The 16,523-nt window shown below is 33.0% G+C and overlaps 1 protein-coding gene across 4 annotated transcripts in view; it reads right to left on the bottom strand.

Moving 5' to 3' along the window:
* The window catches only part of LOC124367892 (diacylglycerol lipase-beta-like), a 107,574-nt gene that overhangs the window by 7,541 nt on the left and 83,510 nt on the right, over positions 1 to 16,523 (bottom strand). For 2 of the 4 annotated variants that reach the window (XM_046825084.1, XM_046825085.1), the window contains exons 8-14: positions 14,551 to 14,674; positions 10,435 to 10,578; positions 8,940 to 9,051; positions 8,595 to 8,687; positions 6,556 to 6,707; positions 4,763 to 4,906; positions 3,213 to 3,332 (exon numbers count right to left, since the gene is read on the bottom strand). In XM_046825084.1, coding sequence (XP_046681040.1) covers positions 3,213 to 3,332; positions 4,763 to 4,906; positions 6,556 to 6,707; positions 8,595 to 8,687; positions 8,940 to 9,051; positions 10,435 to 10,578; positions 14,551 to 14,674 — 889 coding nt within the window. The remainder of the gene's footprint in view (positions 1 to 3,212; positions 3,333 to 4,762; positions 4,907 to 6,555; positions 6,708 to 8,594; positions 8,688 to 8,939; positions 9,052 to 10,434; positions 10,579 to 14,550; positions 14,675 to 16,523) is intronic. The other 2 variants (XM_046825086.1, XM_046825087.1) reach the window with 1 other exon arrangement.

The raw sequence follows: 16,523 nt of genomic DNA, 5'->3' as shown, positions 1-16,523 counted from the left end.
CTTAGTTATTTAATTAAATTTGTCAACAGTTAATTAGCAAATAACTGGCATGTTACAGTCAGTAACTAACCTCAAAGTTCTTCAACTTAGTTATTTAATTAAATTTGTCAACAGGTTAATTAGCAAATAACTGGCATGTTACAGTCAGTAACTAACCTCAAAGTTCTTCAACTTAGTTATTTAATTAAATTTGTCAACAGTTAATTAGCAAATAACTGGCATGTTACAGTCAGTAACTAACCTCAAAGTCCTTCAACTTAGTTATTTAATTAAATTTGTCAACAGTTAATTAGCAAATAACTGGCATGTTACAGTCAGTAACTAACCTCAAAGTTCCTTCAACTTAGTTATTTAATTAAATTTGTCAACAGTTAATTAGCAAATAACTGCCATGTTACAGTCAGTCTATCAGAAGATCATAGCTAAAAATGTGATAAGACATTTGTTATAAACTGATGTCATAAACACATGTAATTAAAACAATTATACGAGATGAGAAATTTATGAACGAACGTTTAACAAATGTTTAACATTGTTTAGAATCAATATATCTAAAGTTTTCATAATTTTTTTTTAGTTTTATAAATAAATTCATATCAAAGTGAAAAGACTTTACGTTCCTAAAGTGTACGTCAGTGGTCTAGGCCTATATACATTGACCCACCACACCGAACTATTACAAATGGCGCAGACAACGTGAGGCAAAATACGACACAAATTTGACCAACACACCCGACCTACAACAGAATTAGTATGGTCAAGTTTCAATGGACAATATAAAAACTGGGGTTACTAAGACTTTTGATTCACAACAATTATGTAGCAAAATATTTAGTCACATAGTAAATGTGCTTGAGTAGAAATAAATTTCATGTATTGGTTGTCGGAAATTGATGTCATTACTTTCCACCAGAACTTTCCTTACACACAGAGTACTCTATGACCAGCTCTCCTACTTCAATAATAGCATAATTATAAGCCATTTGGTTTTGGATTTTCAAGAAATTAATCAATAATTAACTTTTCTTCCAAAAAATTATAAATTATAGAGATAAACAGGAGCCAAACTTGTTATTATGTCCTTTGGACTGCCATAATAATATTTTCCCATCTAATTGTATGGCCAGAATATCAGATCCTTAACACACTTTTCATAATTATCAAGTTTGCTTCCAAATATTTAGCTACTTAGTGCACTGGTTAAAATAATTAATATGGAGTTAGAATGATTATAATGAGTGACAAGGCAAAGTTTTGTACTATATACAGTACTATTGTAAAACACACTCAATTAACAATTCACAAAATGAAAACAAACTGCCTTCATACATAGGCATTCAACAAACCATATCAACCTTTGACCAATTTGAGGAACTTTCTCTGTTTCCTGATCAATTCAGAATTAATTACAACATTGTCAGGACCACAGCTTGAACGAACCACCCTTTGTCCCATAATTTTCTTTCCGACTGTCTCTTTAATTCTCTGACCTTCTTTCCTAAAGCAAATTGGAATAAACAGGGGTGCATTTGGTACTTACTTCCAAATTAATTGTTAATGCAATAAAAACAAGGCAATCAAAGCACTGTACAGGTAACTCAATTCAATAGTTACATCACAATAAACAGGACTATAACATAGTGGTTATGTTCGCTTTATGTTAGAGTGTCGTCCGCGTACATCACTAGTTGCCCATATTCTTGAAGATATCTTGGCAGGTCGTTGGTCAGCAAGATGAAAACGATTGGTCCTAATACTGAGCCTTGGAGTATACCTTATTGATTGGGAGTAAAGGTGACCTTGCTATATGGGTAGTGTGGTTTTTGGTGTATGTTACTTCAACTATTTATGTTCTTCCTGCCAGATAGCTTAAAAACCAATTGGAAGCTTTGCCTTTCATTCCCATGCTCTTAATTTTGTTTAGAAGTAGAGCGTGGTCTAAAGTTTCAAATGCCTTACTGAAATCTAAGAGATACCCAGTAACAGATACTCCTTCCTCAACAAGGCTAGTCAGAGCTGTGATGGTTGACCTTCCCTTTAGGAAACCATGGTGTTGACTACTGAGGATGTTGTTATTACTAAGATGAAACAATGATCAGTCAAGCATTGCTTTTTCAATTATTTTGGATATCATAGATAAGAGGAATATGGGTCTGTAGTTTTCTATTGAGGTTGTGAGTCCTTTTATAAATTTTGGAATTATTTTGAATGATTTCAGAGCTTTTTGGAAAATACCTTCCTTAAAGGATAGGTTGATGATGTGTGTTGACAAGGGTGTGATCTCTTCTTTGCAATATTAAGTAGTTTTGAGGAGATATCGTCCAATACAGAAGAAGGTTATGATTTTAAGCTAGAGATCATTTTTGATATTTCAGATCTTTTGGTTGGGTTTATTATGAGTTCAAGCAGATTTTGGAGTTCAATTGGTTCTGTTACTAAATTAGGTACCGTGTAGTCTCTTTGTGTTATCTGCAGCTGTACTGATGTATATTTAGATGTTGTGCTAAGGAGAGGATCTTTAATCAACCTCTTATCTATTACCAACTCTACGGGGGTTGAATGCTCTCTATTTTTGCATCTCTCATGGTTAATTACATTCTAGACGGCTTTTTGTTTGTTTTCTGAATTTTTAATATAGTTTGATGTGATTTCTTTCCTTAAACGCTTCAGTCTAAGGTCATAGTCCTTATTTGCCTGAGCTGTAATCACCTTGTCAGCCAACTCCCCACTTTGAACCTTGTTTCCCAATGATTGTGCGGGTCTCTGGTAAAATTGTCTGAGTACGGGTCCTGCACACGTGAGGTCTACTTAAGACAGCATTGTGTGTGTAACTTTGGATGCAGATTTAATGTTTTAGGTTCTTGGGACTATAACACGAATCTTTTACATGATTGTGTATGTTTTTGTATGTAGCTTATTGTGTTTATTATGGAAAAGACAGTACATATATATTAAACAGGTTGCTTTTTTATTGGAATAACTTTGAAAAGTATATAAATTGTTTAGGGCCCCTCCCCAAAAGTTTAAAAAGTTTGGTTTAGTTAGTATTTGCCACTAAAAAGGAAACATTTTAAAATATTGAAAACTTAGCATTTATGTACAGAGCATATAAATACAGAATAGAATTAAAATACAACTCATCTACAAACAAACAAAACAAAAACAGACAAAACAAACAAAATTGAGAAACACAAAGGAGGCCACTGTCTTACTCTAGTTTTCCAGAAATGAGGTATCTCTTGGACCTTATTTTTGGAGTAATTTGGGTCCGTTTCTTTACAATTCTGTCTTAAACTGGACGAGAAGACTTCGATGCTGTTAGCTGTTGAGGGCTGTTCAAAAACCACATTTTACAACAATGCAGACTGTAATGCTTACATAATTACATACTTAATACTTATTTTTATGAAAAAAACTAAAGTGTATAAAACGTTAAAACTTGTGTAACGATTTATAAAATAAAATGAAGTATAAAATAATGTATGATATAATAATAATTTGTATGAAGGCATATAAAACACAAAAATGTACACAAATGTAGGACTCTGCACAGTCCTTTGTTTCGCTTCACATTTAATGAAGTACGATAATGACTAATTGGCTCCTTGAAGATGGTCTTGTTTATTCTTCCAGTCTAGCAAGATTTATCTGTAATTTAAGTGTGTACAGTATTAACATTATTTTAGGTTAAATTAATTTTGTTGCTTAATTTTATTTGTTAAATCTTACAAAATTGTAACATTCTTCAGGTGTAATAAAAATTAATTTTTCAATATTCATAAATATAATAGCTGCTCAGAAACATCTTTTTGTTAATGACAGTATGGGTAAGTTTAATTATAAAATCATTCCTGCATAACAAAAACTCTGTCTAGTTTAGATTCAATTTATTTCCTTTACATCCAATTTAGATATTTTGATGTCCTTCATTTTATTGTCAAGTAAAATATTTAATGAAATTTGATAAATGCTATTGTTTGAATTCCTGCTATGACAAGTACGGAATGAATAGTACCAAAGATTTGTTTTGTATTTATGCATATTCATATATTTAATTTTTTAAGTATATATATTATTACAGTTTTGTGTATACAGAAATATTATAGTTGTTTTATTTTTCAATACTTGAAAACTCTTGTGTCTCTTGCAAATGTTTCATCTACGGAGCAGCATTTTTTACATTGCTTTTCCAAGAAAAATAGTAAATTATAATTAAAAGTTCTAAAAATGCGTCAAGAAAAACATAAAACATATCAAATTGATACAAAATGTACTGAACTAATCAATATATGTTCTTTATGTAAAACAAATTTAAATATTAACTTTATATTATAATTCTAAGAGTACAAGAATACAAATTAAAAAATATATAATTTTTCAAACAAAATTTTAAAATATATAATTATTTTAAAGCGCAAATTTTAATATTATACTATGTTTACCTAGAGAGTGAAATTTCACATGAAATACACTGAATAGAAGTTTAAAATTATAATATTTTGATTATTTTAATTATATTTAGTTTTTCCAGAATAAGAAATTAACTACTTATTTTTCTGGGGTGTCTTAAGTAAAATTACTTACAATATAAATACAAATTTTATAGAAACCTTAGTAAAATGTTTCTTTTAAATATAAATTTGTTAATAGAATTACAGAAATCAATTGAACCCTAGTTACAATTCACAGATATTGAGCAGCAATAACCATTTATATTAGGACATAGTAGTGCTTTTTTATCTAAATAACCAGTAAAACCCACCGCAAACATGTAGGGGACTGCGTTGGGGGCGGGCAGTAGCACAGAGTGGTGGGGTGTCGGTCTGTCATCCCGCCACGTTGTATTCAGGTGTTTGGACGGAACGCCGAATAGAGCGTAACCGAATCCATTGACGATTACTCGATACTGGAATAAAATAAGAACCTTTTTTTAGATATGTGGAAAAGGTGTGGTCTTTAACTGCAGTACTCACTATGCCTCTGATATTTCTTACACTTGTCATGTACAATAGCTACACAAAACAGTAAAGTTGCTTGTAAAAAAACTTTTGAATTGAGAATAGGAATTGTAAATTGATTGTCTATAGTTAATATAGACATCTGATAAGAAGTCAGTAATGTGGCAAAAGAATTGTATACAAGAGGGTAGCCAAAAATTTCTGGAATAGCTCCGCTGTAGTTGGGGATTGTACAGTAGAAACTTCTGCCGCTAGGTATCGGTAGCACAATTCATTGACATTTCAGTGCCGCCTGGATTACCGTTCTTTTGTAGTGACAGTTTTGCTGTTGTTGTTTCGTGCAATTTTCCTTTTTTGTGATGGCAAGTTAGAGTGAACAGCATGCAACTGAAAATTTTGTTTCCTGCTTAGTAAAAATGCTGTTGAAACTGTTTTAATGTTGAACAAAGCCTGGATCGGTTTCAAGTTGTTCTTTAAAATCACGATATGTTTCAACTCGACGTTCTTTTTGATTGTCAGTCAGAACTAACTTGGCAGAGGTCCTTCTCATTCCCAAATAACCTGGTAAAATTAGCTGAACCGAACTTCAAGATAACCCACTAATCTCTTGCATTTGATCAATGGTCATTCGACGGTCTGAAAGCACAATTTCTTAAATTCATCTGTTGAACATTCTCATCTGTTTGAGCAGCTGATGGACGTTCAAAACGAGGCTTGTCTTCAATAGACGTTAACATTAAAACAGTTTCAACGGCATTTTTACCGAGCAGGAAACTAAATTTTACAGCTGCATGCTAGAAAAATTTCTGATTCAACTACGATAAAAAAACTACGATAAAAACCATCCGAATTTGTCTGGTACAAAAGACTCAGTTTGACAAATTTTTAAGTAAAACTTGGGATGATGTTACAAAAACTGAATGCTGGTGCTCATTTGACATGATCAGATCTACCTCAACACATTGTAAATGTGGCATGATCTAATGAGATAAACAAAGAATACAGTCTGAAATTCTTTCAACCACAATCTTGCCTCTTAATTAATTTTAACTAGTCTAATCTTATTTAGAGACCGAGAAGGGTCTGTAAAGAAACTAGTACCAAGTTTCTCACGAGATCACAGTTCAGTTATAGATTCTTTGATCTTTGTTATTATTGTTATAATGTAGATATTTGATCACATTTTAACATCATAAATGTTACTCAAGCCATATTCATGTCCCATAATTATTTATATTCAGTCACATGATTTGTTTCTTTGATAACCGTGTTTAAAATCTTTTAAAAGTGATTAATTTAGATCAAATACGCATTTTTTTAGCACATTTTTAGAATTGAAAATGATTAATTTTTAAATCATGATTCAATACTGTTTAATCTGAGTTGACTGACACAAAAGGAAAAAGAAATATATTGAAATCTCCAATGGAATATACAAACAATCTTGTGACGTAAATGTAGTACAATCCTTAGACTCGTTCTTTATTCATAAATAACTTGAAAATCATATTTTACGTATTAACTCTAAAACCATAAAATACTACAGAGACTGCACGTCCCGTAAAACATGCAGTAGCCTAGTTCCACTGTAGCTTACCTTTGGTAGCCTACAATTCTGCAGAGCCTCGAAGAGTTGTGCTCTCAAGTTCTCTATGGTCTCGACACTTATCCTCATGGCAAAGTCATCTCCCACACCGATAGTGAACACAAAGCTTTCACAATAGATTGCCGCTGCTCTTGTAATTACACCTGGACAGTTAAATATCACAATTTTAGGTCAGAAAAAGGAGAGTTCAACCCTCTTCTACGACATATTACCTACAGATTACAGATGTTTGTTATAAATTAAGGGTGGAATTCAATACAGTACCAGATGAAAATTACTCATACTTAAACGATAATTAATAAAATATGAACCCTAACTTGTGTTGTAACAGTATGAACCCTATCCAACTGTGATTTTGGTTTCTGTCATACCCGTTTTAGAGGTTAATGTAAAGTAATGATTCGTCTGTCACTTTTTCCTGGGAATTATACTGTTTACTGGTTGTATAAAACTCTTTTATCAAATTTTGTTCCACATGTGAGAGAATCTATGGACGTGGAAAGTGAAAGATAATAGTAATATCTCATAGAGAATGGTATTTGCACAACTATTAGGTCCCTCCCCCCTGCTAGTAGAAAGAGGAGTTCCACAAGGCTCCATTCTAAGACCTGTGCTATTCACATTGTTCATAAATGACATGCCAGAGTATCTTGACTAGTACTGTTCAATTTTAATATATGAATTTGGTTTGTTTAATGTTTAGGAGTATTTTCTTTTTCTTTCCGTATTCTTGAAAATAGTTTTGTGAATTTCCAAACTACTTTATGATTACTTACTGATGGTCACTCAATTTACAATACAAAACGTGCATGATCCTTAAACAAATTCCTTAGAAGATTGTCTACTTGTTACAATAATTAATTATGTTTTTGTGTGAATTATATTTAATATTTGTTTTATTTTATTTAATTTAAGAAATAGACTATAAAATGTATAACTCAATTCAATTAGTTTATTGCCCAAATAGTCACTTGTATCAGTTGTCAATCAACAGGACTGAACAGGTCTCTTTGTCAAAACTTGGATAGAGTTTCTTAAGATACAATAAAAATCTGTGACTAATTTTTATTAAGTTAATTAATTAAAAATATTTAAATGTTCCACACTTTTGCATCCGAAAGCTTGGTTTAACCTTGTCAGTGAAACCAAAACACTCAAATTAGTTTATAGGAATTGCTTGGTCCAAAATAAAATCTTTGATAGTTAATTAATTATTTATTGAGATTCAAGTCAAATCTATATATTAGTAAAAATTTTAGAGTATCAAATTACTTGTCTTATATTAAAATGTATTCACGACACACAAAAACATTAAAAAAATTTTGAAAAGGGAGCTTCAGCACACCACACCAGGCAACACATAAACAACCTTAAATACAACCATAAATTGTAGAATGATGAATAAACAACTACTACTAAGATTTAAATAATCATGTTTGGTTGAAAAGTGAAAAAAGAACAGGTTTAGCCTAGCTACGTAGATGGATTATGTTTGGACATTGTGTGCCACCAGAGCCCGTTATGTAGTAGAGTTCATGTAAATCAGTGGAACGTACTGCTGTACATATTTTGTAACCCCTTCTGTACTCTCATACCTCTTGTTAGACTTACACAAAAACCTTACAAGTACAAAAAGAATGTCAAGGATGCTGTCCACACAATAATTATTATACTTTACAGATCTTTGATCAAATTCAACCACACCCAGTTGGCTCTTGTCTGAATCCAGTTTAATACATACCTAATTCAAGTTTGATAAACATTCGTAGCTATGATCAAACCTGTTGGGAATATGAATCAAGGTATTTGCAGAGACCCATAACATCCAAAGTCGATTTAGATTTGACTATACTAGATCAAAATTTGATAAAAAAAAAATTTGAACAAAATTTATACCAAATTAAGTTCATTCACATACATCATGTGAAAGCAAGAGTTGAATTTTGTTAAACCATTTCTACAGTTTGTCATATTTTATTTATGAACAACTCTGTTAAGAACACTTAACATTACAATCCTGTACTACTCACAAGGCGTGGAAAAAGCGTAGACCTTGAGTTCGGGGTAAATTGGTTTGTACAGGATGCCCAGCAAAACAGCCGCAGCAGCCCCCAGGCTATGTCCTACAATACAGTATTTGCCTTAGAGAAGTAACTTAACATATCAGATAAGACATTTTTATAAACAACATTCTGAAAGGAAAAAAAGGATGACTGATTTATTTTGAGTTAAAGATCGAAAAGAAATTGAGATTTGATTATTCAGAAGCATGTACAGAATAATAATTTAGGTTGGTGTCTGTTTCGTCTTAGAATAACAAACAATGCTACAATTGAAATAAAGCATAAAACTACGCGATAAATGCTCGAACTGACCTGTGATGACCAAGTCGTAGTGTGGATAAAGCGAGAGAGCTTTGTCTAGAGTCTTCGTCTCGTCAAGATGGGTTTTCAGCTTCTTGGCTGTAATCAGCATGCCTTTGTGAGCCTGTGACAGAAAATTAAGTAACAAGATCAATAGAGAGTATTTACAAAATCTTTTAGAGAGACCTTTTAAAATTCAGGAGAGGATGTGTAGTATGAAATAAAACATTTTCAACCTTGAATTGGTTGTGTTTGCTCCTGTAATTACATACTAACTTCAGCCTAATGGCTATCTAATGATAATATTCAATTTTAACCAATATATATCAAATTATATAATCAAGGTTTTCAAAATACTGGAAGCAATTTACATTACTTATTTTATATCTGCCAGTAGAACCTATACTGGGTTAGCAAAAACCGTTGTGCTACATAAATCTGGGAAACCTAGACAGATATCCAGGAGCGACACGATACTAACCGCAAATATTGTGATAATAAAGTAAAAAGGATTGTTTGATGGGTCTAGTTTACATGGAAGATGACTGCTGGAGTGGTCTGAACCTTACTTAGTGTTAAGGGGGCTTGATAGCTTAAACATGAGGGAGAAACTTCACTCATCTGCTTTGATTGGAAGAGGCTGACAGAGAGCAAGGCTCCCCTTCTTTTAAAGTGACATGATAGATAATTGTCTGTTATTCTTTTTCATGGGATCTCAGCAGGAGGCGACCCTTACTCCCAAGGGTCTTACCCATCTTGATTATTCTGCCACTCCGGAAGCTATCCTTTTAGAACCAAGTGCAACATTACATACACACACACACACACACGCACGCACGCATATATATATATATATATATATTGGCAAAACTAGACTTTTATACATTATCACATTTTTTTAATATGCTTGATAGGGGCTCTTAAAATAATTTTTTACTATATTTATAGCAAATTTATGTACTGAAATAAAGCTTTAATGCAGCACATTTCATATAAATATTTGGTAAATATGTTTCATTGTGTAAAATAGTTTTGTACACAAAAAACCCTGACAAAAATATAATTTTCTGTATTATAAACTTAATATTGATGATGAATGACTTAAAAGGATAAATAACAGGATTTTGGTATATGTTACAGGAATTGAACAGTAAATTATTAACAATCATATCTGCTCTTTAAGCTATAAACATGAAATTTGGCATGTAATAATTTTCATGCAGTCAAGACAGAGTACGATGATAGCAAATATTTATCCACCGGTTTTGGCTGAGCGTTAGCAAATCCTGCATCTGCATTAGCGTTTTCTGAGTGAAATAAAACATTTCAGTCAACTTATTCGGCTTGCAGATAACCGTATTTGGTTAAGTATTCTTCAGGTAAAAGAACACCTCTATCTTTAAGTTCACTATGCTACTGACTTTTCCACTGAGTGGACAAGTGAGTGAAGACATTTCTTAGAATGATATTAGTAAAAGTGTGTAAATAGTTGCTCTGTGGTACTCACCATAGAGCCCTCTGGCAACCCTTCCAAGTCTATCTTCTCCGGACATGCCACCAAGTCAGTGAAGACATCTCTCAGGGAGATGGAACCTCTCAGGGTGAGAACAATACTCTTTGTTTTGTGGTCCGAGATTATGCAGAATGGAACCTGTAAAGAGACAGTATGAAGTAATCGTATCTCAGTAAATATTCACAATTGAAGGGGTCGAGGGAAAAAGGGGATAAGTCCATGTTTTTTCAATTTAGAGATATCAATGCCACTTTATTCTTAGGTAGCAAATACACAGTTTATGATGATTTCTTGTGCAATAAACGGGACCAGTCCACCAGAAAAAAATAAATAAATAATTACGCTCAGGGCAAAGAAAGGGATCAGTCCACGGTCTAAGGGCAAAGAAAGAGATCAGTCCATGAAACGAACTACGAAGTTGCAATAAAGGGATCAGTCCTCGCGCTCATTTGGATTTCCCATGGTCCTCTGCGCCACAGACTGGTTGGACTTGTCTTTTTATGGACAATATTCTTAGTTTGTTGCTTGCTTTCTTGCAGAACAGTTGATAAGATAATTATTGTGTGAATTTCAATGAGTATATTTCCTTATGGTGTTGTGAAGTGTTTTTTTCAATTCAGATTTTGTTTTGTATAGTGATTGTGTTGAGTGAAGTGTTGGTAGGTTATATAAGTACAAATTATAAGTATAGTGACATGGAAAACATTGATGTTGATGAAGGTAATGGGGTGAGTAGGGGAAGTAGAAAAAGAAAAGCCTTTGGAAGAATTTCTGATGTAATGAAAAAAATTAACTTATCGAGTCATGAGTTAGGAGAAGACTGCCATTGTAGGTTAAAATGTTTTGAGAGAGTGCCAGACGATGCAAAAAAATCAGTCCTAAATGCCTTTAACTTGATGGCTAGCTCTGACGAACAAGACTCCTACTTATCCGGGCTAATCTCTGTTGTACCTGTTGCTCGTCGACGGAATAGGAAACCTGAAGAAGAGGCAAGAAAAAATGAAGCTACTTACAAGTACAGAGTAAGGGGCGAATTGAAGGTGAAAACAAAAAATGTATGTAAAAAGGCGTTTGTGTTATTTCATGGAATAGGTAGTAAAAAGAGAGTTGAGCGTATTGCTGCTGCATTAAAAGACACTGGATTCAGCCCAAAAAATAGAAGAGGAAAACATGAGAACCGCCCACCATAAAATTAGTGATGAAGTTTTAGACAAGATTCGCACTCATAACACGCACGTCATTCTCATCTAGAAACTCTCACTATGGGCTGAGGGACACCAAAAAAAGTTTACCTTGACCAAAACCTCAATGTTACAAAAATGCACAGATTTTTCCAAGAGAAAAACCCCCAAGTTAAAGTATCTTTTGACAAGTATAATGAGATTTTTTGCAAAGAGTTCAAACATTGGATTTGGATATCCACGTATAGACACTTGCTCGGCTTGCAATGAGCTTAACTCAAAAGTTAGGTCCATTGAATTGGAAATAAATAATTGTAGTGATTTAAATCAAAGAGATGAGCTACAAAAAGAAGTAGGGAAAATACAAACTGAACTAACTTTGCACAAAAGAAAAGCAGATGCTTTTTTATAATAGGAAAAGAGCTGTGACAAAGATGTGTAGAAAAAATCCACAAGAAGAAGCAATTTGTATTGATTTTGGACGCAACCTGCCCATCCCAAATGTCTCGACGAATGAACGTTTTATTATAAGCGACAATTGTCTTTGTATGTTTTCAACATAACAATCTTGTCAACAGGTGAATCAATATTTTTACTTGTTTACTGAAGCAGCAGGGAAAAAAGGAAGCGATGATGTTTGCTCTCTTGTACACGACTTTCTTTACAATCACTTATCAATGAATGTAAAAAAGCTTCACATATTCTCCGATGCCTGTGGAGGCCAAAATAAGAATTTTTACAATGTTCAGATTTCTTCACTACCTTGTACATTTTGAGAAGCGGTTTACAAGTGTCACAGTAACATACCCTATTTCTGTGGTCACAGTTACCTCGATGGGACAGGCACATGGCTCTTCTAAACCCTAAAGCGTGGTTGGAAACACAAAAAAGATTGGCAAGAACATTTTGAGGCAGCTAGAAGGAAACCAACTCCGTTCGTTGTAAACTCCATTGATCCAATCGATGACCAAAATCCAGCTACAAAGTGTATTTTTATGAGTTGGACCAAACATCTCGAATCATTTTATGCAAAGAGAGAATTCAAAATTAGGCCAATAAGGGAGATTATGTTTGATGATAAGAGATTTGAAAACATGTTTTATCGGCACACATATCATGGAGCTTGGGAATCTACAGGAATAATAAAGAGGAATCAATCAAAGAATCTTGCAGCTGAATTCACACTGCCTGAGGCTAGCTACAATGGTGAGTTAATATTTTAATACAATATTTTGTATTACTTTGTATCCTAGATAAATGATGTAACTAAACTAAATTCTGTAAACGGCCTTTGAAGTTTTAAAATTTAAAATTAAATTGTCAATAATATAAACATTAAAAAAACTACTCCATAATTTTACAGCACTTAGGAGGTATGTGCTATGTTTCAGGGCCACTTCCCATAAGTGCGGCTAAGTATGCTGACCTGCAGCATTTATCAAAGTTTTGTGGTCCAGAGGCACAGGACATATTCAGGAAGTTGAAATATAAGTAAAAGTGAAAAAAAACTTCTTTAGGATGTTTTCTTTTTTTAAATGTAATCTTATTTTATAATAATGTAACAATAAAATTAAGTTCTGCTTTGAAAGTGCATGGTCCTAGTCATTTATGAACAACAAGTGGGGAATGAAAGAGATAAGTCCGTTTGTACATATCCCCTTATTTCCCCCAGTATATGTAAAATATTTCATAAATACTTAAACAAAAAGTATTTAAAACAAAGATTTTATGCACTTTTTTGCGCAAGTATAATGTTTTCATATAACTTATAACATAAAAAAACCGCTTTAACTCTTTATTTTACGTGAAAACAGTTGTGTAACTTAGGTTTTAGATATCGTAAACTGCTGTTCCTGAAAAATTTTCAAAAGTGGACTTATCTCTTTCTTCCCCCGACCCCTTCAATTATTCTATGTCAGTTTTCAATTAAAATAATTAAGACATTTGTTAGATGTTATTAACATTTTTGCTTACCTAACCCGACTTTATAATTCTACTCTAATGTTATTGCATCGTTTGAATTAAATACTGCAAAAATGGAAAAACAAGAAATATTTTCATGGAACAGATCCATTTCTTTAATACATCTTAGAGCTAGAAAGTGATCCATTATTTTAATGGTGAAAGGTTTGCCATAATGGTCACAAGTGACAACTAAAATCGTCAACACAGTTTAAAAATATTTCTACTTTAAAACTACTATCTATGAAAGTTTAAGAAAAATTTAATTCAAATGTCGTTATTCCTTATAATTGATTAAAAATATGGAATGAAATTTCTTATACCAGTATTATAAATGACCAGTGTAAAAATATGAAACATGTCTTCTTTAACTTGTATGACTTTCCATTTCGCAAACTCCTCACTGCTAGAGATTTCTGAAAATTCAGGTTTGGATTCCGATAGAATTGCATTTTAGCACAAAATCAATAAAAAACCTTTTTTTATAGAACTTGAAAGAAGATTGATTGATGCTATTTTTATTTAATCATTCGATTCTGCTTTTTACATATACATAGTAAAAATGTAATCAACAATTATTAGGACGATTAATTCAGTTGAGGATATTGTACTAAAAATGTGATTTTGGGATGAATATCTAATATCTATAAAACTTTCCAAAAATGTCCATATTTACTAACATCATCTGTGCTTCTTTTTTCCACTTAGGACAATAAGCTGAGAAGACGCCTTATTGTACTTAGTCCTAAAAGGACCTTTGTGCTTGCTTCTGGAGTGATAGGATTTTCAGGACGGGTAAGGTTGTTAGTAGAGATCTCAAAATGGACCCAAAATGTATATTATTCTGACAGAAAATAGGAATCAGAGTTTGAGGATTATCCCAATAGTTTCACTACACCATGTACGGTGGCGAAAGTAAGTGTGCTTACTATACTTATTTCAAAATATAATCTTTAACATAGCCTACCTCAAATATCCTATTTTTGAAATTGGCGTAAATAATCTCATCTTCCGTCATGTCCGCCAGTTCCTTGAAACCTGCCATGTTACACATGCAGCAGTTGTCTCCTTCGACCATCACCTTCTTGGGCCTGTGGGCAAACCCCCAGAATATTTTATTACAAACCTTGTCTTAACACGTTAAGCATAACTGTTTCTTTCCCTGGGCATAACATTGAACCCTGATTTCCATGATGGGTTTCATATACCCAATTGCCCAATAATCATGCAAACTAATCCAATATGATAGATGACACGTGCTGTACAAATATTTCCTGGAAAATATCTAACCTTAGGCTATTGGGTACTTTGGGATTATACAGACCACACCAGTATGAAGAACGCAAAAATATAAATTTATAGAAATAAAAATGATAGAACGAAAAAACAACTGTTTAATTACATAATTACAAAAATTTCCAGGTATTGTGATCGGTATTGTTGTCGCTGTTATCTTATCTTTCTCGATGATAATCCCGATTAGGGCAGGGCACGGCATCACATGATTTGCACGGTACATAATTGCCTTTCCATTACAATTCAATTTATATTTCTGATCAGCCCCTCTAGAATTTGATATTTTACTGATAGGTACTATCTCGAGGGATGTTTTTCTTTCGTCGACATCAGCGCGGGCTTCGGCAGCACCTTTGGTGGCGCTCGCATTTTGGGTGGCGGAGTGTGATCAAGAATAAAAACAAGTTTTGAGTGTTTTTTCAATAAAGAGTTTAGTTTTAGTTTGGTAATGTTTGTTTTTGTTGAATTTTTGTGTTTGGAGAAATGTAGAGGTAAAACACGGAAGTACAACAAAGCGACGCACCAGCTGAACGGGCGGCGAGACTCTGCAACCACGTTATCTACTAGACCGCTCGACTTTGACCTCTGTCTGAGGGTGGGGAGGGGTTTGCGATAAGACAATTCCTGTTTTATATTGACGAAATATTGTTCTACACTAATCTAGTAATCAGTAGAAGCAAAATGTCAAATAACGATTCATGTCTGGGTGTGGTCGGTATAATCCCAAAGTACCGGCTATTGTGCTGTAATACTCTAGTATCCTGAAAGTATTCCTCAGAGTGCCTTAGTATTTAATTTTGGCTTTTTTTGGAAGAACCAAAAACCACAGTGTTTAGAATTGTGGTATGTCATTCAGTGAGAAATGTTTAAAAATTTGATGAATGTGCTTATGTGCTTATCATACATATTATGGTAAAGGATGAAGTTACAACTTCTCCACTGTTCAGGGCATTTACATCATATTGCATCTTGATGAATTATTCCAAAACTAGCAATTACCCGTGGCTTTGCACGCAATTCCGTAGGATTTGCACCTGTATAAGTATTTCTGGTTCGAGTGAATATTTCCAACGCCAATGTTGAGTTTATCTTCTTGCTACGATTAAGAAAATATGTTAAAATGTGTATATTTATGGTCATTGTAATCTATTACGATCTTAGTATGTTTTGTTCAATAGCTGATTTTGCCTTGTTTCCCTAGCAAAAAAATATCGCAGATCAGAGAAGCTTACTTCTGTCAAAAGAGAACTAAGAAGGGTTTTATAGCAGTCTTTAAATTTAGAGCAAAAGTTAGATAGTAACTTTGTCTTATATATCTAATATTTAATATTTGTTGAAAATGTAAGTTAAAAGTACATTAACAATTACACTACGTGTTTGTTTCTTTATGAACAGAAAAATATTTAAAATATTTTAGAATATTTAGAGTTGGAACTGGTACATTAGTTTAAAAAAGTCCAGCAAAGTTTTTTTCTAGCATAGTTCTTGCCAACTGCTTCAAAGGGAGTCTTCGATGAAAAATCCTGATAATCTTATGTTTTAGGACATTTTCTAAGGTAGATGAGTACTTTCCTAATCACTGAAATAAAAAAAATACTGTATGAAAGCTAATGACACTCCTTACAGAATTTATACAAACAAATT

Source organism: Homalodisca vitripennis, chromosome 8 (genome assembly GCF_021130785.1).
Source record: "Homalodisca vitripennis isolate AUS2020 chromosome 8, UT_GWSS_2.1, whole genome shotgun sequence".
Taxonomy (NCBI): Eukaryota; Metazoa; Arthropoda; class Insecta; order Hemiptera; family Cicadellidae; genus Homalodisca; species Homalodisca vitripennis.
The sequence above is the reverse complement of the archived record's forward strand: the minus strand, read 5'-3'. Positions and strand labels throughout refer to the sequence as shown.